Source organism: Stomoxys calcitrans, chromosome 1 (genome assembly GCF_963082655.1).
Source record: "Stomoxys calcitrans chromosome 1, idStoCalc2.1, whole genome shotgun sequence".
Taxonomy (NCBI): domain Eukaryota; kingdom Metazoa; phylum Arthropoda; class Insecta; order Diptera; family Muscidae; genus Stomoxys; species Stomoxys calcitrans.
In genome coordinates this window covers 183,807,280-183,833,836 of record NC_081552.1, presented here as the reverse complement: position 1 = coordinate 183,833,836, position 26,557 = coordinate 183,807,280, and the positions used below count along the sequence as shown (strand labels likewise).

Genomic DNA, 26,557 nt, shown 5'->3' with positions numbered 1-26,557 from the left:
CATATTTGCGTGCGGCAACAAACTATGTGTGATGCCCTAGCAGCTGCATGCTTTATGTTTTCTACTCTCCGAGCGTCGTCCATGTGGTCTGGGGAATGTGTGGTAAAGCTTCGTTTGGTTCAGCCAAAGGATGAGACGAAACGAGATTTGAAGCTCTTTTCAACATATTTGAGGTATCACCAGCATGCGGCGGCAGCAGCAGCAGCAGCAAATATGCCATATACCTTGGTCCATTGTTTGTTTGGTTGGTTGGTTGGTTTGTTGGCGGCAGCTGTTGGCTTTCTTGGGTGATTGCTCCCTTTTTGCGTGTTCCTCTGTTTGAGTACATGTGTCACTGTGTGTATGTAGTGTGTATGAAATTCATGTGAGCGTATGAGTGTTTATGCCATAATTGAGTGTAAACATGACGCAAAATGAATTCAGTTGTTAAGTTGGTGCAGTATCAGTTGGACTGGTTAAGCGAATACGTACGTACGGTCGAATTCAAACAAAAAATTTTCCGAAATTTCACATCAACACACAGCTTATAGAAGTGGGGTTTTAGCACGGTGTCATTGTTGTTGCTGTTTGCTTGCTTCGAAATAGTTAACAGCTCGTGAAAGTTGGCGTTTGTGTGTGTGTGAGTGCGTGTGTTTGGTGTTTTTTCGAGGAGCGAGTGTGCGTGCGTGTTTTTCACTCTGAACGCGACCAACTGACTGAGTGAATGGATGAATTTTTGTCCAGGGAGAAAATTCAGGGATAACAGAAAAAACAAATAAACAAATATAAGTTAAAGCAAATAATTAAAGGCAAAATTTAAAAAAAAAATAAAACAAAAAAAAAACGAGCAAAGTTGAAAAAGTCCAAAGGGTCTTTGTTAAAAGGTTTCTTGAGAAAAATCAAAAGAAAACAAATCTCAAAAAGTGTGTCCCGCAAAATAAACAAACTGAGCAAGTCAAACCAAATACCAAGCCATTGTCCTTTGCAAACAAACACAGAAAGTAAACCACCAAAGAACATACAAGAAAACTCAACAAAAGAGAGAAAAGAAAACCAAAAACCATCAACAAATCCATCCATTTTCTCAATAAACGTTGCGCTAATTTTCAATAAACCAAATTTGGCTAGTAAATAGCTACTTGAGCACTTTTTGTCATACTTTCCCAACAAAATTGTTTAATATTTGGATACACTAAGGAGACGAAAACAAACACAAAACAAGTAGAAGTGAAAGTCTAGGTATACACGAGTAGCTAAAAGTGCAACAAAAATAAAGGAAAACGGTTTGCCAGCTTGTTCTGCTAATTTTGCTGTCACCGTCATTACACAGGGTAAAGCCGTATCTAAGCTAACGTCATCAGCATTTCAAAACTACATACTCAGCCAGCAGTAAAACATCAAACTCATCATCAACCAAAGCATTTCCTTTTCCTACTTAATCATAACTGGATTTATCTGGGTGTGTGTGTGTGTTTGTGCGCGCTTTAACTGAGTAGCCAGCTTACTAATCCAGCAATCTTACGAGTCGCCCATGTTTCATGCATCCCTACACAAGTGCGTGTGAGTGCATGTGCCCGCCTGCTTGACTGCCTTTTTGTGATTAGTTTTGCAGCACCTACTCCTTGGTAAATTGTAGTCACTCTTGTTACTCTTACGTGCGTGCTGCGTTCGTGTGTGTTGTTATTGTTGTTTGCTTTGCTTTCTCACGCATACGCATACACACACAAACATAGAGTAAAGAGTCGAACAATCCCAAGCAACCACCCAACCCGCCCGCCCGCGCGCCCACACCACACAGAAGATTCTTATTAAGGGAAAAAGTTATAAAAAAAGGCTTCAAACTGTACGGCCACACAATGCCCGATACGATATCCGTCATTGATACCAGAAGAAGTAAGTTAAGCCTTTTGTCTATCCATCAACCCAGCAATACAAAACCAACTACAACAACTACAGCACATAGTCCTTTTTTGTTTTGTAAAACTACATAAATAAACACTCTAACACACACACACAAATGCCCACACATACTCACAGGATTTTGATGAGTTTAGTTTAGCACCATTTCTTTAATTGGAAACCCAGAGCAAAAGAATGAAAAAGGCAACTCAACCAAAATGACAGATTTTAACACCAAGCCAACCAAGTTGATTAAAAATGTAGGTCACATGCTCCTGAAATATCAAATACCGCATCATACACTTTCGTTGATGACGAAATAACAAGAGACAAATGGAACAGCATGTGTGGCTGTGTATGTGCATGTGTGTGTTTGGTGTTATTGTGAATAAACTGGCATTAGGTGTTCTATAAGGCATTGATAGGACTTTCCTGGGAATACTTGAAAAGCTAAAGATGCCTATGATGTTTTATCAGTTATTCTAGTTTTGAAGATGGCCCCTTCGTGCAGGCTCTCTAAATCGGCATACTAGATATAAAAAGTAGAAATTGATATGAAATACTTCAATTTCATACATAGTTAGTTGTAGTAGGTTAGGTAAGTCACTGACGGCAGACCATCTGTGATACAGCGGTCCAAAACCTTTGGTAAAAATCGAACCCAACAGCTCAGTTAGCAGACCTATAAGTTGTAATAAAGGGTGATTTTTTTGAGGTTAGGATTTTCATGCATTAGTATTTGACAGATCACGTGGGATTTCAGACATGGTGTCAAAGAGAAAGATGCTCAGTATGCTTTGACATTTCATCATGAATAGACTTACTAACGAGCAACGCTTGCAAATCATTGAATTTTATTACCAAAATCAGTGTTCGGTTCGAAATGTGTTCATTCACCGTAACGTTGCGTCCAACAGCATCTTTGAAAAAATACGGTCCAATGATTCCACCAGCGTACAAACCACACCAAACAGTGCATTTTTCGGGATGCATGGGCAGTTCTTGAACGGCTTCTGGTTGCTCTTCACTCCAAATGCGGCAATTTTGCTTATTTACGTAGCCATTCAACCAGAAATGAGCCTCATCGCTGAACAAAATTTATCAAAATTTGAACACATTTCGAACCGAACACTGATTTTGGTAATAAAATTCAATGATTTGCAAGCGTTGCTCGTTAGTAAGTCTATTCATGATGAAATGTCAAAGCATACTGAGCATCTTTCTCTTTGACACCATGTCTGAAATCCCACGTGATCTGTCAAATACTAATGCATGAAAATCCTAACCTCAAAAAAATCACCCTTTATAAACATTCCATAAAGAATCTGAGAGAAGACTTATTCTTGATACATGAATGCTAACTTAAGATAGGTGATCCTCCTTTTATACTCTAGTCCCAACAAATTGGGAATGATTGGGAAATATTCATTTTGTCATTCCATTTGCAGCACATCGAAATATCCATTTCCGACCCAATAAAGTATACATATTCTTGATCAGCGTAAAAATCTAAGACGATCTTGCCATGTCCGCCGTCTGTCTGTTGAAATCACGCTGCAGTCTCTAAAAATAGAGATATTGAACTGAAAATTTGCACAGATTCTTTTTTGTCCATAAGCAGGTTAAGTTCGAAGATGGGCTATATCGGACTATATCTTGGTATAGCCCCCATATAGACCGATCCGCCGATTTAGGGTCCCAGGCCCAAAAAAACACATTTACTATCCAATTTTGCTGCAATTTGGGTCAGTGAGTTGTGCTAGGCCCTTCGACATTCTTCTTCAATTTGGCCCAGATCGGTGCAGATTTGCATATAGCTGCCATATAGACCGATTCGCCGATTTAGGGTCTAATGCTCATAAAAGTTATATTTATTATCCGATTTTGCTGAAATTTGGGACGGTGAGTTGTGTTAGGCCCTTCGACATCCTTTTTCAATTTGGTCCAGATTTGGATATAGCTGCCATATAGAACGATCTCTCGATTTAAGGTTTTGTGCCCAAAAAAGGCGCATTTATAGTATCATGGTGCCGAAATATGGGACAATGAGTTGTGTTAGGCCCTTCGACATTTTTCTGCAACTTGGCCCAAATTGGTCCAGATTTGGATATAGCTGCTATATAGACCGATCTCTCGATTTAAGGTTTTGGGACCATAAAAGGCACATTTATAGTCCGATTTTGTTAGGCTTTTCGACATTCGAGTTGTATATGGTTCAGATCGGGTTATTATTAAATATAGCTACTAAATAGACCAATATTTAATTTTACACAATTGAACAATGACTTGTACTAATTAGTATTTGGTTAAAATCGGAACATATTTCGATATAGCTGCTATGGGGCATGAAAGTTGGTTTACATATATACCCGAAGTGGTGGGTATCCAAAGTTCGGCCCAGCTGAACTTAACGCCTCTATACTTGTTAATCGTCTCGTCGTTTTGAATTGATCTAGCCATGTCCGTCCGTCTGTCGAAATCACGATAGAGATCGATCAGCCGCTGGAAATTTTGCGCAGAAACTTAACATTGCTGTAGATTATTGGGGATTGCAAATGGGCCATATCGGTTTAGATTTAGATATAGCTGCCATATAAACCGCCCTACAGATTTGACTTCTTTGACAACTAGAAGCCGCAATTTTTGTCCGATTTGGCTGAAACTTTGCACGTAGTGTTCCGCTATAATTTCTAACAACTCGGTCTATAACCTGATATAGCTCTCATATAAACCGATCTCACGATTTGGCTTCTTGAATCTTTCAAAGCCTCAATTTTTATCCGATATGGCTGAAATTTTGCATGTAGTGTTCCGACTGTAGTGTTGTGACTTTCAACAATTGTGTTAAGTACGCTTCAAATCGGTCTGATATAGCTCCCTAATGAACCGATCTCCCGATTTGACATCTTAATAGTCGCAATTTTTGTCCAATTTTCCTCAAATTTTGCACGTGGTGTTTCGCTTTAATTTTCAACAACTGTGTCAACAACGGTCGAAATCAGCTTTTAACCTGATAAAGCTCCCATATAAAACGATCTCACGATGTGACTTCTTGAGCCACTGGAAGCCGCAATTTTCATTCGCTATGGCTAAAATTTTGCATGAAGTTTTCTCTTATGACTTTCAATAACAGTGCAAAGAACGGTTCAAATCGGTCTATAACCACCCATAGCTCCCATTTAAACCGATCTCCCGTTTTGATTCCTGAGCCCTTACAAGCCGCAATTTTAGTCCGATTTGGCTGAAATTGTTTACATAGTGTTCTGTTTTGACTTCAAACAAGTGTGTTAAGTACGGTCTTAATCGGTCTATAACCTTATATAGCTCCCATATAAACCGATCGCCCGATTTTACTTCCTGATTTAGCCGATTTGGCTAAAATTTTGCATGTTCTGTTTTGGTATGCCCTTCAAGAACTGTGCCAAGTACGGCCAAAATCTGTCTATCACCTGATATAGCTCCCTAAAAGCCGGTCTCTCAATCATCCTTGTTCGGATCCTAGAAGCTTTAATTTTTCTTGGTTTGATAGAAGTTTGGTATGTAGTATAAATTATGCCCTACAAATTAATTTCTGTATAAATTTTTAGCAGGATCCATGGTGGTGGGTTCCCAAGATTCGGTCCGGCCGAGCTTAGCGCGCTTTTTCTTGTTTTTTTTTTTTTTTGTTTTGCAAATATTTTTTTTTTAGTTGAGAATAGATTACGCTACAACAAACAAAAACGCACTAAGTTCGGCCGGTTCGAAATTGACACAAAATAAAACAAATAAGAAAAGGCAAAAGTCGGGCATTGCCGACTGTACTCGTATAATACCTATACTATAAGTGGGTGAAGGGTATTATACAGTCGACACCACCGTAGCCGTTGAGTGGAGCGGACGGGTTATCATTTCGCTCCTCGTAGAAAAATGTCCGTATCTCGGAATAGATATTACCTATTACGAAAAATTTTAAAAAATTTTTCTTTTTTGGAGTAGGCTCCAAATGGACTCCAAATAGCCAACAGCTGCGGTGTTGGCGTCAGACTGTAACATGTCGTCCTCCCCTCCCATAGGTGTGGATACTTTGGCACCTATAGTCAAGAGTAATGCTTCAAGTGCACAACAAGTCGTCAGACTAACAAGTGAGCAAGAGACGGATAAACCAGAGGGATAGGAAACCTAGAAGAAAGGGAAGAGGTTTCCGATCGGACGCCTGAGACGACACTTAAGGTCGAGTGCAAGGCACTGCTGCCAGCGGTACAGTCTTGCATTGACGGAACCATAGTATTCCCATCTGGAAGATCATTTTACATGGATGGATCAAAGCTAGAGGACAGAGTGGGCCTGGGGTTCAACGATGAGAACCCAGGAACTGAGATCTGTTTTAGACTGTCTGACCATAATACGGTCCGGCAGGCGGAGATCCGGGCGATCACGGAATACGCGAGGTGGTGTGGTGCTAATGCGAGAACGTCGAGTGTGATTTTCTTTACGGACAATAAAAAAATTGCCATAAAGGCAATAACAACTAGGACGGTAAGGCCACGAACAGTCTTGCAGTGAAAGAAGGAGATTAACGCCTTCTCTGAGGGTGGGAAAATCCGCATCGTTTGGGTGCCGGGCCATAACGGAGTAAGGGGTAATGAAAGGCGGCGAAGGCCAGAGGACTGCCGTCAATCAACTTGGTTAACCCGATGACTTTCAGGTCGACGCAGTCGAGTTAAGGCCGTGGGCGACAAATTCGCATGTAACCCTGTGGAACGTCGAAAATCCTATGGGGGTATCCAGATCGTGAGAAGACAAGGCTGTTACTGAAAGGAACTGAGAAGGAGGTCAGTATAGCTTTCGGTATCATAACAGGACACATACGGCTACGAACTCACTCATCCAAATCGTTGCGGCAAAAGACAGCAAGTGTAGGGCATGCAGGACGTCGATGTGACCTTGAAGCATTTCCTATGCCATTGCCCGGCCTTTGCGGCTAGGTGGGGACACAATACTAGAAATAAACTAACTTGGGGCGTGGCATGGGAAACAATTAAGGATATTATTTCCATAAATCGGTCGAACATATATATGGGAGTTATATCTAAATCTGAACAGATTTCGAGCAAACTTCTTAGATACTGTGGTAGTCGTCGAGGAAAGCGTCGTGCACGATTTTGGTAAGATTGGTCAATAAATGCGCTTGCAGTGGCACTGGGGTGAAAATCGTGCGATATATATACGACAGCTTCATCGAAATCTGAACCGATTTCTATGCAATTCATCAGCAATGTGAGAGTTAAAAGAAAATCCTTCCCAGCGACTTTCGACAGAACCGGTAAACAAATGGCCAAATTATTGCAACATTTGTCCAAATCAGACGAACATATATCCAAATCTGAATCGACTTTTCTACGCTAAATAGGTATGTGCCAAATTTAAAGACGATTGGATGAAAATTGCTACCTGAAGTTTGTACACAAATATGGTCAGACAGACAGACGTACTTAGCTAAATCGAATCGGCTCGAAATGTCCAGTCAATCAAGATAATATATTTTTTGGGGTAGCAGATCAATATTTCAAAGTGTTACAATCGGAATGACTTGGTTAGTATACTCCACATCTTATGTTGGTGGATATGATAAAAACTAAAACATATATTTAAATTTTTTTATACCCTTCACCATAGGATTTGGCTATACTAATTTCATCATTCTGTTTGTAACACCTCGATATATGCGTCTGAGACGCCACAAAGTATTTGTATTCCTGATCGTCATGTCATTTTAAGTCGATCTAGCCATGTCCGTCCGTCCGTTTCTCTGTCGAAAGCACGCTAACTTTCGAAGGAGTAAAGCTAGGCGCTTGAAATTTTGCACGAAAACTTTTTATTAGTGTAGGTCGGTTGGGATTGTAAATGGGCCAAATCGATCCATGTTTTGATATAGCTGCCATATAAACCGGTCTTGGGTCTTGACTTCTTGAGCCTCTAGAGGGCGCAATTTTTGTCCGATTTAACTGAAATTTTGCACGTAGTGTTTTAGTATCATTTCCAACAACTGCGTTTAATATGATTCAAATCGGTTCACAATCTGATATAGCTGCCATATAAACCGATCTTGGATCTTGACTTCTTGAGCCAATAGAGCGCGCAATTCTCATCCGATTTGGCTGAAATTTTGCATGAAGTGTTTTGTTATGTTTTCCAATAACCGTGCTAAGTATGGTGCAAATCAGAACATAACCTGATATACTTGCCATATAAACCGATCTGGGATCTTGACTTCTTGAGTCTCTAGAGGCCGCAATTCTCATCCGATTTGGAAGAAATTTTGTACAACGACTTTTCTCATGACTTTCAACATACGTGTCTAATATGGTCTGAATCGATCAATAGATACAGCTTACATATAAACCTATCTCTCTATTTTGCTTCTTGAGCCCCTACAAGGCGCAATTTTTATCCGAATGAACTGAGATATTACACAATGACATCCACAATGTTCAGCATTCATTTACCGTCCGAATCGGACTATAACTTGATATAGCTCCAATAGCATAACAGTTCTCATTCAATATTATTTGTTTGCCTAAAAAGAGATACCGCGCACAGAACTCGACAAATGCGATTCATGATGGAGGGTATATAAGATTCGGCCCGGTTGAACTTAGCACGCTCTTACTTGTTCTTTTGTAAATATGAGGTGTCTGAAGACAATGAAGACAAACAAGTAAAAGCGTGCTAAGTTCAACCGGGCCGAATCTTGGGAACCCATTTGGCAGCTATATCTGGTTATTGACCGATTTGGAACTTACTTGGCACAGTTGTTGGCAGTCATAACAGAACACAAGATGACAAATCGGACAAAAATTGCGGCTTGCAGGGGCTCAAGAAGTCAAATAGGGAGATCGGCTTATGTGGGAGCTATATCCGATTCTGATCCGATATAGCCCATTTGCAATCCACAACGATCTACATCAATATTTAGTAACTGTGCAAAATTTCTAGCGGCTAGCTTTACACGTTCGACCGCTATGGTGATTTCGACAGACGGACGGACATGGCTAGATCGTCTGAGGATGTCCAGACGATCCAGAATATATATACGTTATGGGGTCCTAGATCAATATTTCGAAATGTTTCAAACGGAATGACTAGACTAATATACCTCCATCCTATGGTGGTGGGTATAACAATTATTCATTCATAATTCTACGCAACCTCTCTGTAAGAGCAGGGGTAGCTGGCCGACAAACTCTAGTCCGTCCAGGTGCCAATTAAACTCCGTAGTTCTTAAGAAATTATTAATAGTCCCTGCCTCGTCCTGTCTGAATCCGTGCGTATTTAGAGAGGTCCAAGCAAGGACAGGGTTTCTCCAGACCTAACCTACAGCCAGGGAAGACGTTGGGTTATTTAATGTAAGATGCACATGCAGCGTATGTATTCTTCATTCGACTTTGACAATATTTGAAGCAAACAGTGTTTTTAGTATCTCCTTCAGCTGAGCCAAGTCTGATGGAAATCAATCCCCTTTTTGATACGGCCTCCGCTATAAACAATTTATGTTATTTGACTTTTGGAACGCACAGAAGTCATCACGGCATCGATACCGTTGAAATTTGTATGGTACATATGGATGCACTTACCCAGAACAATTTCGGAATTTTAGACCAATTTTCCGATTCCGACTCTTGATTTGGCGAAAAGCTGTAATTTAATAAAAAAATATAAGTTTTAAAAGACACCGGTTTAAGAGTTTATGAGGGTTAAATAACGTTCTAATAAAAGTTACTAATTTCGTTTTTATACCCTCCACCATAGGACATATACTATTTCGTCATTCCGTTTGTAAGACCTCGATATATTCGTCTAAGACCCTATAAGGTATTTATATTTTTGATGGTCATCATATTTTAAGTCGACCTAAGTTAGCGTGCGTTTGAAATTTTGCTCAAATACCTCTTTCTAGTGTAGGTCAGTTGCTATTGTAAATGGGCCAAATGGGTCCTTGTTTTGATATAACTGCCATATGTACCGGTCTCAAGATTGAACTTCTTGAACTTCCAAAGGGCGCAACTATTATCCGATTTGGCTGAAATTTTGCACACGTCGTTTTGGTACAACTTTCAACAAATGTGCCAAGTAAAGATGCTCACGTGAGTGACTTTTCACTCACGCTCACTAGACAAAAGAATTACTCACGCACGACTCACGAGAAAAGCAAGACTCAAACACCATTTGCAAAATTTCAGCCAAATCGGACAAAACTTGGGGATTGTAAGCGCTCAAGAAGTCAAATAGGGAGATCGGTTTAAATGGGAGCTATAGCCCGATTCGCGCCCTACTTGACACAGTTGTTGAAAGCCATAAGAGAACACCACATGCAAAATTTCAGCCAAATCTGACCAAAATTGCGGCTTCCTGGGGCTCAAGAAGTCATATCGGGAGATCGGTTTATATGGGAGCTATATCCAAAACTAAACTGATAGGGCCCACTTGCAAATCCCAACGACCTACATCAATATTAGGTATCTGTGCAAAATGTCAAGAGACTAGATTTATGCGTTCGACCGTTATCGCGATTTCGACCGACGGACATGTCTAAATCGACTCAGAATGACGAGACGATCAAGAAAATATATACTTTATGGGTCTTAGACGAATATTTCTAGGTGTTACAAACGAAATGACTCGATGAGTATACACCCATCCTATAGTGGTGGGTATAACAAGCAAACACGTGTTATGTTCGGCATTCGATACCCACCACCACAATTAGCCATCCTCTTTTATAACAACTCCACCAGCACATTCATAGTAATATGCAATGGGGGCTGGCTTGGTTCATATTTGATTCAGTTCCCCAGAACTCTTGTACAAGTCACAGTTTCAGCAAATTCGAACAACAAATCCGCTTTTTATGGGATTAAGACTCTAAATTGGAAGATCGCTCTATATGGCAACTTTATCTTAATACAGTCTGATCTGGACCATATGCTGGTCGGATAACGGGAGGCATTATTCAAGTCACTGTGTCAAATTCCAGCAAAATCGGGTACTAAATGCAGTTTTTATGGTCTTAAGCCCTTAATCGGCTAATTAATCTATATGGCTGACATATCTGACTAAAGACTGATGGGAACCATATTTGCGACGGATATGGGAAGGCTTATAACAACTCACTTTTTCAATTTTCAGGGAAATCGGATAATAGTTGCGACTTTTGTGGGCTTAAGACCCCAAATCGGGGGATCACTCTATATGCCAGCTAAATCTAAATATAGTCCGATTTGAACCATATTTAGGTTGGATGTCGGAAGGCTTGAAATAACTCGCTATTTTATGTATTATCGAAATCGGATAATACTTGCGGCTTTTATGGACTTAAGTCCCACAGATCATTCATAATGGCAGTTATATCGAAATGTGGTCCGATCTGGATCTAGGTGTGACGAAGGAAGGCTCCAAACAACTAACTCTTTAAAATTTTAGCGAAATCGGATAGTAATTGCGGCTTATATGGGCTTAAGACCCCAAATAAGCAGATCGGTTTATATGACAGCTATATCCGAATATGGTCCGATCTGAACTACATTTGAGTCGTATATCGGGAAACTTAAAATAACTCGCTCTATCAAATTTTAGCGAAATCGGATAATAATCGCTGTTTTTGTGGGCTTAAAGCCCCATAGCAACAGATCGGTCTATAAAACAGCTATATCTAAATATGGTCCGGTCTGAGTCATATTTGAGTCAAATGTCGAGAGGCTCAAACAACTCATTTTTCATATTTTATCGAAATCGGATTATAATTGCGACTTTTATGGACTTAAGATCCTCAATCGGCAGATGGGTCGATATGACAGCTATATCTAAATATTATTCTATCTGGACCATATTTAGGTGTGACGACGAAAAGCTTAGAACAACTCACTGTTTCTAATTGCAACGAAATGCGGCTGTTATGAGCTTGAGACCCTCAAGCGGCAGATCGGTCTATGTGGCAGCTATATGTAAATTTGGTCCGAGTACAACTTGGTGTTTCAAATTTCAGCGAAATCGGACAAAAAATGCGGCTTTTACGGGCTTAAGACCTTAAATCGCCAAATCGCAAATATAGCAGCTATATTCAAATATAGTCCAATTTGGTTCATGCAAAATTTCAACTCAGTATCTATATTTGTAAAGACTGTAGCGTGATTACAATTGACGCATACACGGATGGACAGACACATCCAGATCGTTAAATCGCCTTAGAGTTTTTCGCCGTTCTGCAATGTATGTCCTCTGTAGGGTCGGAAACGGATATTTCGAAGTTCTTAAAGCGGAATGAATAAATGAATATACCCCCTATCCTATGGTGGTGGGTAAAATTCAGTGCTAGCTTTTAGCGCTCTTACAACAACTTTGCAAAAAAGTTGGCCACATGCACAACCACATGTCCAAAAACACACTTTCGAGAGTGCTTGATAACGATCATCAAATTTCATCTTCCCTTAATTAGCAAAATTAATGAAATTCTGTTGTGCGATCTCTACGATAGCTAAGGCAACAATTTTTGGGAAACTAGGGCGAATGATTAACACGATGCAAAGCAAATATTGCTAATGCGACATGAAGTCCATAGGTTGCCTGTTTGGTTGGTTGGCTGCATGGTGCTGTTGTTTGTGTTTATTAGCAAAATAGACCCAAGGAGACAGACAACGCCAACAACATACAGAAAGGGAAGTGTGTTAATAGAGTAGGGAAAAGCTATATTTCGCACAAAGGAAACATCCCCTTGATGTGTAGTGCTGTGATGTGTGCTTATATAAGATACACAGTACATTGCAGGTGTTTAAAGTCACAGCAAAAAAAGACACATAAAACTAGCAGGTTTAACATAAAAAGCGAAAGACCAATGAATTTAAATCGACATTAGAATTTAATGAAATTTTGCTTTTTGGCTTTTGCTTTTGCAGATGACTCCGTTCCATGACCACTTTAGAGTAACAAAATCACAAAAACTCTTCTATATATATTTTGTGTGTTTTATCAACTAAAAAGAATGCATTTGTATTAGGATAAGTTTCGCCACAATTTCTATATTGGTATCGCTTGAAGATCTGCGTAGAAAGTGGAAACTGTGCGAGACATTATGGCCAAGCTGTGCATGTCTTAAAATCTGGCTAAGTAGCAAACAGTGACTTCCATCCTTGCCTCCACAGTTATTGTGGTAGGGTACATTCTGTACATAGAGAGGCAGGGTACATAGAGAACCTATCGGCAATGTCTATTGAGGAAACACTAGAAGTATTCATGCATAAAAATATTCCGAGAAACTCTCCAAAGAACAAATTTTTAGCAACAACGATCGAACAAGAGAACAGCATTAGTCAGGGATTATTGCAGAAATTGTTACAGAGTCAAGAATTCTTTGGGCGATCGCCGGGAGCCTATAATGTATCACCGATTGAATTTCAAGCTGTGTTAGATAGACTGACTGCCTTTCGGACTATATTTAGTCAGATTATATCAGGTGATTGTGTATTTCTGTAACACGAAGGGACACAAAGATCCTTCCAGAAGAAGAAAACTGTAACACACAAAAGGAAAAGATTTTCGCCGCATTAGTCTGTCGGGGTTACCTCTTGAGAGGTTGATAGAAACATAAATATATTGGGGCAAAGATCCCTGGAGACCGCCTCTCGCGGCAGCAGCATGCATATAGTAAAGGCAAATCCACGGAAACAGCTCTTCACGACATAGTCGGCTACATAGAGGGTTCTATCGCTGTCAAGGAATTTACAATGGTAGCATTTCTTGACATTGAAGATGCTTTCAATAGTGTAAAACCGATGTCAATCATGAAGGAGTTGGGGTTTCTAGGCATCAACACTACCATAAGAATGTTTATTAGTAACTTACTTACTAAAAGTTTCATTATGTTCGGCTTGGGGTTTGTGGATCTAAAAAGATGGGTCAGCAGAGGAACACCTCAAGGAGGTGTACCGTCTCCTCTACTCTGGAATAAAGCCATTAATAAGATGTTATTGTCTCTGGAAGAAAAAGGCGTAAAAGTGGTCGCGTATGGTGATGAATTGGCAATTGCGGTAAGGGGAAAGTTTCCCAGTACTCTAAGAGATATACTTCAGGAAGCTCTACGTGCAACAGCAAAGTGGGCTACCGAAAGTGGTCTGGGTATAAATCCGTGCAAGACGGATTTATACCCAGCAGGAGATACAAGTTGCCTACAGTGGAACCTGTAGGCAACTTGGGTGGAGAGAATGTTCCATTTATAGAAAGCGCAAAATACCTGGGTGTTTGGCTGGACATGAAATTGAACTTGAAATGCAATATTTTGGAAAGGGCAAGAAAGACCTTTCTTGCCGTGTACACCTGCAAGATAGCCATTGAAAAAAGTTGGGGATCTAGACCGCGTGTCATGCATTGGGTGTATACTGCAGTTGTCAGACCTATAATGCTATATGGTGTTGTGGTCTGGTGGACGGCGCTCCGAAAATCCACCTATTGCTCAATACTTAACCGGATCCAAAGGATGGCTTGTTTGTGCATCACAGCCGCACTGAGGACGACACCATCTGTTTAAACTAAATTTAATGCTACATCTTATGCCTCTGGACATTGTGGCTACCCAAATTGCAGCGACCACTGCCTTGAGGTTAAGGGAGCTTTCTCATTGATCATGTGGCGGCTACAGACACTGTGTTATCCTTAATACAATATCCGATGTTCCAGGCAGTGTAGATTACTCACCACCTGAGCCGCTTTTTGATAAAAATTACTGTACCACTATTCCTGATAGAACCGATTGGAACTACGATATACCTGGTAACAGATGTTGCATTGACTTCTATACGAAGGGTTCTAAACTAAACGACCAGGTGGGCTTGGGTGTACTCTAAAGATCTAGAACTGGTCATATCGAAAAGGTTACCCGACCACTGCAGTGTGCAGAGATCCTTGCAATAAAGAAAGTGGTGTAATGGCTAAGATACAATGTTATTACGACGATTGGCATAAATATTTTCTCAAACAGCCAGGCAGCCATTAAATCCCTGGAGAATTTATTTCTGAACACAAAAACCGACCTCGACTGTCGCAGATTTCTCAACGAAATGGCTGAACAGTTCAAAATTCACCTGTTCTGGGTGCCGGGCCAAAGAGATATCCCAGGGAATTGTAAAGGGGACGAGTTTGTGAGACTAGGACCTACCCTACACATTCCAGGGATACTGAAATCCGTGGGTATGCCTCTTGCGACGTGTAAGCTAAATTGTCAGGACCAGACCCGAAGGACAACGAATGATAGATGGTCACAAAGAGGCGGCTGTGGGCATTCGAAAACTATGTGGCCTAATCTAGACTTGAAGAGGTCTACTGCTTTGCTGTCTAGAACAGACGTCGCATTCATTGTGTCTGTCATGACAGGTAACTCTCTGATCAGAAAACATGCTGACAGACTGAAGGTTGTCTTATCCTGTGGTATTACAATGGATGAAAACGTCTGAGTGAGTCCGATGGCACACTGCCACTTAGACCCAACCTAACCTTCCTAAATACCCAGCATCCCCTACATCACTCCATTACCCTTGTCTTTATAAGGATTTTTGATGAAATTAATAGGGCAAATGAATCGCTCCTAAAAGCTCAAGAAGTCAAATCGGGGGATTGTTATTTAGACCCCATCTGGATAATATTTGAAATGAGTGTTTTTGGTCTTGAACGTGCTCCACATACCATATTTTACCTAAACGGAAAAATTATTAAGGCTTTCAGATTAATGGTGTATATCACATTTCATCCAAAGCGGATAAAGATTAAGACTTCTAGGATATCAAGATATTAAATCGTCTCAATATTTATATACCTGCACCAGGATTCGCAGAAGGATATTTCGAGGTGTTTCAAATGGAATGACGGTGCAGAAACCCTTTCCTAAATTGTTGTTGAACATACTTTACTTTAATTGGCTATGACAGAACATTTGTTCCACTAGCCGAACGTAAAATAGAGTTCAACCTTTTGCGCTCATTCTAAAATTTCTGACACCAAGTTTCGAGGTGTCTCCCACAACTTGATCTTTCCAACGGGCTTTTGGTCTTCCCGGTTTGCATGTGCCACCGTGTTTGCCTTCAAAAAACACTTCTTTTCTGGAGCCTCTTTATCCATTCTAACAACATGGCGCATCATACGACGCCTATATTCTCCGTTTACGTAAACTGGTTCATATGTTTTACGAAGAATCTTTCTCTCAAATTCTCCAAGCACTGCCTCATCTGCTTTCACAAGTACCCATGCCACAGAACCATATAACAACACGGGTAGTATCAGTATCTTGCATAGTGTTATCATCGTCTGTCGAGAGGTGGCCTTGTTTCAAAACTGTTTACTTAGTCCAAAGTACCATCTGTTTGCCGGTATTATTCTTCGCTTAATCTTAAAACTGGTGTCATTTGTTTCGGTTACGGCGGTGCCGAGGTAGATAAAGTTGCTGAATATCTCAAAGTTGTGGTTCCCAACTTTCTCCACTTTCTTTATCTTCTCGGTTATACAAGGCGTTTTGGGAGTTGAAACCATCCATTTCGTCGTATCTCCATTTACTGCCGGACTTATTTTCCCTGACTCTCTTTCAATTCTTTCAAAGGCTGCAGTTACTACTTCCGATGATGTTGGTGTCATCGGCATAGGCGAGTAGCATGTGTTCTCTCGTGCATCTCGTATAATCTTCTCCAACAGGATATTAAAGAGATCACACGATAGGCTGTCTCCATGTCTGAAACCTCGTTTGATATTAAATGGTTCGCAGAGATTCTTTTCTATTCTTACTGAGGAGCGCGTATCAGCAAGTTTCATCCTGCAGAGTCTTATTAATTTTGCAGGTATTCCAAAACTCAGACATGGCTTGAAATACCTTTGAACGTAAAGGAGTGCCGAAAACGGCCTTGTAGTCAACAAGGAGATGGTAGATGTTAATTTGTCCTTCTCGAGTCTTTTCCAGGATTTGGCGCAGTGCGAATATCTGGTCTAGGGTGGGTTTACCAGGCCTAAAGCCGCATTGATAGCGCCCAATTATCTCATTGACTTTAGGTTTTAATCTTTCACACAGTGCGCTCGAGAGTATCTTGAATGCGATGGGAAGGAGACTTATTCTTCTGTAGTTGGCACATTCCGTCTTGTCTCCTTTCTTGTGTACGGGACTTAGCTCCAATTATCGGGTATGCGTTCTTCTAACCAGATTGCGTAGATAAGCTGATGCATACAATTTACCAGCGTGTCGACTCCGGTCTTAAATAGTTTAGCGGGTAACCCGTCGGCTCTTGCTGCCTTGTTGTTCTTTAGTCGGGTCACTGCTACTTGGACCTGATTCTGACTAGGAGGTAAACATTCCATACCATTATCAGAAATCGGTTTTGCGGTATCCTCTTCGCCACCAACGTTGGACACTAGCAGTTGGATAAAATGTTCCTTCCATATCCTCAGCATGTTATCTGTGTCAGTTACCAGATTTCCTTCTTTGTGTCTGCAGGAGGATGTGCCTGCACCAAAGCCATCGGTTTGATGTTTAATTCTTTAATAAAGAGTGATTTGTTAAGAGCTTGATAACTTTTTTTTTAAAAAAACGCATAAAATTTGCAAAATCTCATCGGTTCTTTATTTGAAACGTTAGATTGGTCCATGACATTTACTTTTTGAAGATAATTTCATTTAAATGTTGACCGCGGCTGCGTCTTAGGTGGTCCATTCGGAAAGTCCAATTTTGGGCAACTTTTTCGAGCATTTCGGCCGGAATAGCCCGAATTTCTTCGGAAATGTTGTCTTCCAAAGCTAGAATAGTTGCTGGCTTATTTCTGTAGACTTTAGACTTGACGTAGCCCCACAAAAAATAGTCTAAAGGCGTCAAATCGCATGATCTTGGTGGCCAACTTACCGGTCCATTTCTTGAGATGAATTGTTCTCCGAAGTTTTCCCTCAAAATGGCCATAGAATCGCGAGCTGTGTGGCATGTAGCGCCATCTTGTTGAAACCACATGTCAACCAAGTTCAGTTCTTCCATTTTTGGCAACAAAAAGTTTGTTAGCATCGAACGATAGCGATCGCCATTCACCGTAACGTTGCGTCCAACAGCATCTTTGAAAAAATACGGTCCAATGATTCCACCAGCGTACAAACCACACCAAACAGTGCATTTTTCGGGATGCATGGGCAGTTCTTGAACGGCTTCTGGTTGCTCTTCACTCCAAATGCGGCAATTTTGCTTATTTACGTAGCCATTCAACCAGAAATGAGCCTCATCGCTGAACAAAATTTGTCGACAAAAAAGCGGATTTTCTGCCAACTTTTCTAGGGCCCATTCACTGAAAATTCGACGTTGTGGCAGATCGTTCGGCTTCAGTTCTTGCACGAGCTGTATTTTATACGGTTTTACACCAAGATCTTTGCGTAAAATCTTCCATGTGGTCGAATAACACAAACCCAATTGCTGCGAACGGCGACGAATCGACATTTCACGGTCTTCAGCAACACTCTCAGAAACAGACGCAATATTCTCTTCTGTACGCACTGTACGCATTCGTGTGGTTGGTTTAATGTCCAATAAAGTAAACTGAGTGCGAAACTTGGTCACAATCGCATTAATTGTTTGCTCACTTGGTCGATTATGTAGACCATAAATCGGACGTAAAGCGCGAAACACATTTCGAACCGAACACTGATTTTGGTAATAAAATTCAATGATTTGCAAGCGTTGCTCATTAGTAAGTCTATTCATGATGAAATGTCAAAGCATACTGAGCATCTTTCTCTTTGACACCATGTCTGAAATCCCACGTGATCTGTCAAATACTAATGCATGAAAATCCTAACCTCAAAAAAATCACCCTTTAGAATTTCCGGATTTCATTCTGCCTCCTGTACATCTAAATTGGGTCACACTCACGTCTTTCCATTTACTTTTTCTTCCTGCGGAATAGACGTTTCTCCTCTCTCCTTTCCTCCCGATACCACTCCTTCATTTGGCGCGTTGCTACTGATTGCAGGGTTGCTCTATATGCCCCATTCTTGGCTTCAGTAGCTTCTCGACACTCTTGGTCGTACCATAGGTTTCTTGGGGGAGACTTCCGGTCAATAGTTTGCCACTGCGCCATTATATCATGCAAGGAGTACTTTCATCAAGCAGTTGGGTCAGTCGAGTGGAGTACACGCTGTCATCTGTTGTGTTTGCAGCATTTTAATGCCGAGTTTCCGTTTAGTGCCAGATCGTACTTTCCTCGCCATGTACAAACAGGTGCGCACCTTTGCTGCAACAATGAAATGATCCGAACCTATATTCGCTCCACGGCTCGAACGTTCATCTAACACGTTGGATGAATGCCTTCCATATATCACAATGGATCAATTTGGTTTCTCGTTTGATCGGGTGACAGACGTGTGGCTTTGTGAATATTTTTATGTTGAAATCTGGTGCTACTAACTACCATATTCTTGCCGCGGCGAAATCTATTAGCCTCAACCCATTACTGGACGTTACTTCGTGGAGGCTAAGGTTTCCGACTGTTGGACCAAAGATGTATTCCTTCCCTATCTTTGCATTAAAATCTTCCAGAACAATTTTAATATCATGGGCGGGGCAGAGGTCATATTGTCTCTCTAGGCGCTCGTAGAAAATACCCTTGGGGCAGGTTACTGGCCCAGCGCTAGTAATTTTGCATAACCAAAACTTGTTTTAATTTCGCTGAAACCTATTTTCCAATTTGACTTCTTACTGAGGGAGTGAGGAAGGTGCTGAGGGAGTTATATTATATATCTTCTAATGCACTTGCCAAAAATAGTGTTGATCGGTCTATAATCTTACAGCAATTTTTTGGTTCATCTTGGTGAAGGTTATACCATACTCAATTCTCTCCAATTTTACGCTTACATAAATGGCTTTTTTTATACCCTCCACCATAAGATGGGGGGTATACTAATTTCGTCATTCTGTTTGTAACTACTCGAAATATTCGTCTGAGACCCCATAAAGTATATATATTCTTGATCGTCGTGACATTTTATGTCGATCTAGCCATGTCCGTCCGTCTGTCCGTCCGTCCGTCCGTCCGTCCGTCCGTCCGTCCGTCCGTCCGTCTGTCTGTCGAAAGCACGCTAACTTCCGAAGGAGTAAAGCTAGCCGCTTGAAATTTTGCACAAATACTTATTATTAGTGTAGGTCAGTTGGTATTGTAAATGGGCCATATCGGTCCATGTTTTGATATAGCTGCCATATAAACCGATCTTGGGTCTTGACTTCTTGAGCCTCTAGAGTGCGCAATTCTTATCCGATTGGAATGAAATTTTACACGACGTGTTTTGTTATGATATCCAACAACTGTGCCAAGTATGGTTCAAATCGGTCCATAACCTGATATAGCTGCCATATAAACCGATCTTGGGTCTTGACTTCTTGAGCCTCTAGCGTGCGTAATTCTTATCCGATCAGAATGAAATTTTGCACGACGTGTTTTGTTATGATATCCAACAACTGTGCCAAGTATGGTTCAAATCGGTCCATAACCTGATATAGCTGCCATATAAACCGATCGTGGGTCTTGACTTCTTGAACTTCTAGCGTGCGTAATTCTTATCCGATCAGAATGAAATTTTGCACGACGTGTTTTGTTATGATATCCAACAACTGTGCCAAGTATGGTTCAAATCGGTCCATACTTCCATATAAACCGATCTTGGGTCTTGACTTCTTGAGCCTCTAGCGTGCGCAATTCTTATCCGATCAGAATGAAATTTTGCACGACGTGTTTTGTTATGATATCCAACAACTGTGCCAAGTATGGTTCAAATCGGTTCATAACCTGATATAGCTGCCATATAAACCGATCTTGGGTCTTGACTTCTTGAGCCTCTAGAGTGCGCAATCCTTATCCGAATGGAATGGAATTTCGCACGACGTGTTTTGTTATGGTACCCAACAACTGTGCCTAGTATGGTTTAAATCGGTCCATAACCTGATATATCTGCCATATAAACCGACCTTGGGTCTTGACTTCTTGAGCCTCTAGAGTGCGCAATTCTTATCCGATTGGAATGAATTTTTGCACGAAGTATTTCATTATGATATCCAACAACTGTGCCAAGTATGGTTGAAATCGGTCCATAACCTGATATAGCTGTCATATAAACAGATCTGGGGATTTGACTTCTTGAGCTTCTAGAGGGCGCAATTCCTATCCGATTTGGCTGAAATGTTGCATGACGTATTTTATTTTTACTTTCAACAACTGTGTCAAATAAGGTTCAAATCGGTTCATAACCTGATATAGCTGTCATATAAACCGATCTGGGATCTTGACTTCTTGACCCCTAGAAGTCGCAATTATTATCCGATATGCCTGAAATTTTGTACGACGGATCCTCTCATGACTATCCACAAACGTGTTTATTATGGTCTTAATCGGTCTATAGCCCGATACAGATCCCATAAAAATCGTTCTCTCTATTTTACTTCGTGAGCCCCAATGGGCGCAATTCTTATACGAATTGGCTGAAATTTTACACAGGTCTCCAACATATAATTTAATTGTGGTCCGAACCGGACCATATCTTGATATCGTTTTAATAGCAGAGCAACTCTTTTCTTATATCCTTTTTTGCCTAAGAAGAGATGCCGGGAAAAGAACTCGACAAATGCGATCCATGGTGGAGGGTATATAAGATTCGGCCCGGCCGAACTTAGCACGCTTTTACTTGTTATTCCTAGTCTAAGCGAATGCATGACGCAACGTCAATTCAATCTCAATTTCAATAAACCAATAAAAATAACATTCGTTATATTCTTGCAGGTCATTTGGTAATTGAATAGATTGACCATAGATTGCTGAAAGTTGTGCTTAATTGAATGCAATCTATTCAATAACGTGCAACATATATGGCCAAAAATTCATTGGCATTGGTATTGACCATCATTTATGTTTTTTTTTTCATTTTTTTCACAGGCATATGAATCACAGTGCCTGTGTGTATGTGACGTGTGATGGCAGGATATGCAACCTATGAGTTGCCCTCATGCACATTTTTACAATGGCAATGGGCTTATACCAACCCATGTGTAAGCGAGTATGTAATATATAGAGAGAGAGCATTTTGCAACGACAAAATGTGATGTGATGCGATGTGACGTGCAGTGATGAGAACGCGGCACGTTTGTTTGGCTTTGTACATGAATGCTGGTACTTATGTGTACCAAAGTAGGAAAACACACTCTCTGCCTTATTATGCGGCAAAAGAATGCTATAATCAAACACCAACCAGCACACACACTCACACACGCAGATCAACACATGAATTCTTATATTTCGCCACAGACAAAACCCTTTCATATGTTTGCTGGTAAGCCTGCCAGTGCATATTGAGGAATGTGAAAATGAATGCTTGGGTGTGTGCATTCCTTTGTCGATAATGGCATTGTTGTGTGCGACTTCAAGTAACCGAAGCAGCGAACAAAGCTCGGATTGTGGGTGTTAATGTGAATATAAGAGAATAAGGGCATACTTGTGGTTTTCAAAACATTCAGCATTCATCTTCTGCGCCATCCTTGTAGTTGTGATCAGAGTTGTTTCTATTTTTTTGTTTTTTACATTAATCTGGGTTGTGTCAAAGTTGAAGGTAAAATTTTAAGTATTTTAAAAATTAATTCGAAAAATATATAAAGAAGCACAGTTTTAAGGCAATGAAACCTTATAAAGGGTGATTTTTTTGAGGTTAGGATTTTCATGCATTAGTATTTGACAGATCACGTGGGATTTCAGACATGGTGTCAAAGAGAAAGATGCTCAGTATGCTATGACATTTCATCATGAATAGACTTACTAACGAGCAACGCTTGCAAATCATTGAATTTTATTACCAAAATCAGTGTTCGGTTCGAAATGTGTTCATTCACCGTAACGTTGCGTCCAACAGCATCTTTGAAAAAATACGGTCCAATGATTCCACCAGCGTACAAACCACACCAAACAGTGCATTTTTCGGGATGCATGGGCAGTTCTTGAACGGCTTCTGGTTGCTCTTCACTCCAAATGCGGCAATTTTGCTTATTTACGTAGCCATTCAACCAGAAATGAGCCTCATCGCTGAACAAAATTTGTCAAAATTTTTACACATTTCGAACCGAACACTGATTTTGGTAATAAAATTCAATGATTTGCAAGCGTTGCTCGTTAGTAAGTCTATTCATGATGAAATGTCAAAGCATACTGAGCATCTTTCTCTTTGACACCATGTCTGAAATCCCACGTGATCTGTCAAATACTAATGCATGAAAATCCTAACCTCAAAAAAATCACCCTTTAGTTAAAGGACGGAATATGTAAAGCACAACTAGGAAGCCTTGAAACACATGTGGTATGAGGTTTGCTAACCATTCAAAGTGAACATCACGGTGAGCCCACAAAAGGATGACTTGGTCATTACATTTGCAATTAGTCAAAATATTATTGAGTAGTTACAAGGAAAAAAGTAATACTTTGAAACATTAACCTGTAAGGAAAGGCAAAAGTCGGGCAGCGCCGACTTTAAAATACCCTACAGCTACCCTTTAAGTACAAAGTGGGAATTATATCTAATCCTGAACCAATTTTGATGGACTCCGGTTGATGTTTTCAGATGGGTTATTAAACAACCCGAATGAAATATCAAGCAAAGCAAATATTTTCAAACTGCAATAACAACTGTTGACAAATGACATTATTGCAAATTACCCAAAATCTTACGAACATATATATGGGAGCTACTTGGTCAATGAATGCGCTTGCAGTGGCCTTAGAAGTGAAAATCGGGCGATATACATATATAGCAACTATATCTAAATCAAACCCGATTTCTATGAAATTCACCAGTATTGTCGAGAGTCAAGAGAAAATCCTTTCTGCTCAATTTCGAGATAATCGGTAACAAATGAGAACTTTATTGGAACATTTCTCAAAATCGGACGATCATATATATGGGAGGTATATCTAAATTTGAGTCGATTTCAACCAAACACAATAGATATAGTTAAGGTCATCGATGAAAGCGTTGTACAAAATTTTGAGAATTTGAGAAAATGTTGGTCAATAAATGCGCTTGCAGTGGCTAAGAAGGCGATACATATATATCAGAGCTATATCTAAATCTGAACAGATTTTTATGAAATTCACCAGGAATATTAATAGTTATAAAAAACTCCTTCCTGCCAAATTTCGAGAAAATCGGTTAACAAATGAGCACTTTATTGCAATGTTTACCAAAATCGGACGAACATATATATATATAGGAGCTATATCTAATTCTAAACCGATTTCGACAAAACTCCACAAATATTGTTGAAGTTGTCAAGAAAAAGGTTGTATAAAATTTTAAGAAGATTGGCGAATAAATGCGCTTGCAGTGGCTTTAGGAGTGAAAATAGGGCTATATATATATATATATATATATATATATATATATATATATATATATATATATATATATATATATATATATATATATGTATATGTATATATATATATATATATATATATATATATATATATATATATATATATATATATATATATATATATACATATATATATACATACATATATATATATATATATATATATGTATATATATATATATATATATATATATATATATATATATATATATATATATATACATATATATATATATATATATATATATATATATATATATATATATATATATATATATATATATATATATATATATATATATATATATATATATATCCAAATCGAATCGATTCCCATGAAATTTACCAGTAATATCGAGAGTCAACATAAAATCCCTTCTGGTAGATTTCAAGAAAATCGGTTAACAAATGAGCACTTTATTGCAATATTTATCAAAATCGGAAGAACATATATATAGGAGCTATATCTAATTCTAAACCAATTTCGAGCAAACTTTACAGATATTGTGGAATTCATCGAAGAAATTGTTATAAAAAGTTTTGGAAAGATTGGTCACTAAATGCGCTTGCAGTGACTCTAGGAGTGAAAATCGAGCGATGTATATATGAGAGCTGTATCTAAACGATTTCTATGACATTCACAAGTAATAATGAGAGTCATAAGAAAATCTTGACTGCCAAATTTCGAGCAAATCGGTTAACAAATGAGAACTTTATTGCAATATTCCTCGAAATCGGACGAACACATATATGGGAGCTATATTCAAATCTGAACCGATTTTTTCCAATTTCAATAGGCTTCGTCTCTACGCCAACAGAAATGTGTGTGCCAAATTTGAAGACAGTTGGATTAAAATTGCTACCTCTAGTTTGTACACAAACTAACATGAACAGACGGACAGACAAACAGACAGACGGACAGACGTAGCTAAGTCGAACCACAGAGTGATACTGAGCCGATCTGTATGCTTATCAATGGGTCTATCTCTCTTTCTTCTGGGTGTTACAAACAAATGCACTAAGTTCTAATACCCTGTACCACAGTAGTGGTGTAGGGTATTCAAATTGTTCCAAGGACGACCGGGCTGAATGTTATATAAACCCCACCATGGATCGATCGCATTTGTCAAGTTTTTTGCCCCATATCACTTTTTAGGCCAACAAAGGATAATGGATAAACATTGCCATGCTACTGGAGCTATAACATGCTATGGACCGATTCGTACAATACTTGGTTGGCATGTTGACGACTATAGTAGAAGGCGCAATAACTCGCCTTGACATATCGAGCATCATAGGCACTCAGCATTTGTACAAGAGCCGGTACCGCCCGACCTCTCACTGAGACTCTCCGCTCGATACCGCTGATTGTCCGCGACTGCCGATGCAGCTACTCCATATGGAGCCAAGGAAGCCAAGCTTCTCGTGAACACCACACAGATCGGAGCTCAATGTTCCAGCCTGTATGGTGCTCACAGCTATCCCGTGCCGGGAGTCAAATTTGTGATTGAGTCGTCCTACCATTTTTGGCGGTATATACAAACTACCACAATGCATGGCCCTTAAAGCCTCCACACCTAGTATGGTTGAAAAGTCTTCTAACCAAAAACTAAAAGCATACCATAGTGGTTGGTGTGTTATGCTCTCTGGCTTTCCTTTTCCATTGCAAAAAATCCCTGATTATTGAGCTCCTATCGAACGCTGCGATGCCAAGAAATATACATTGGCGGTATGCATTGACATGGAGGAGGCTTTTAACAATGTGCGGACCGAAATACTGATTCAATATTAAGACCAGTACTGGGTGGACCGGGTCCTTAGAGACTGGATAAATGTATAACAAAAATAAAAGGAACAAATGCAAAATTTCAGCCAAATCTGTTAAAAATCGCCGTACTAACCACAGTTGTTGGCAGTCATCACAGAACACTATGTTCAAGAAGTCAAATCGGGAGATATATACCGATCTCCCGATTTGACTATAGGACTATATCAGGTTATACACAGATTCGAACCGTATTTGGCACTGTTGTTGGAAGTCATAACAGAACACAGCACGACAAATTTCAGCCAAATCGAACAAAAATTGCGGCTTCCAGTAGCCCAAGAAGTCAAATCGGAAGTTGGGTTTATTTGGGATATATACATCAGGTTCTTGGCTGATTTGGACCGTACTAGGCACAGTTGTTCAAAGTCAGAACAGAACACTACATGCAAAATATCAGCCAAATCGGACTAAAA

The 26,557-nt window shown here is 39.8% G+C and overlaps 1 protein-coding gene across 3 annotated transcripts in view; it reads left to right on the top strand.

Annotated features, from left to right (window-relative positions):
• LOC106092330 (band 7 protein AGAP004871) overlaps window positions 1-26,557 on the top strand; it is a 180,950-nt gene that overhangs the window by 61,998 nt on the left and 92,395 nt on the right. The window contains exon 1 of one of the 3 annotated variants that reach the window (XM_059360789.1): window positions 435-1,310. The exons of 1 other annotated variant lie outside the window; for it this stretch is intronic. Coding sequence is in view for 1 of the 2 variants with exons in the window: in XM_059360788.1 (XP_059216771.1) it covers window positions 1,836-1,872 (37 nt within the window). In the remaining variant the exon portion in view is untranslated. Of the gene's footprint in view, window positions 1-434; window positions 1,311-1,793; window positions 1,873-26,557 lie in introns of those variants that run through there. One more of the 3 variants, XM_059360788.1, reaches the window with a different exon arrangement.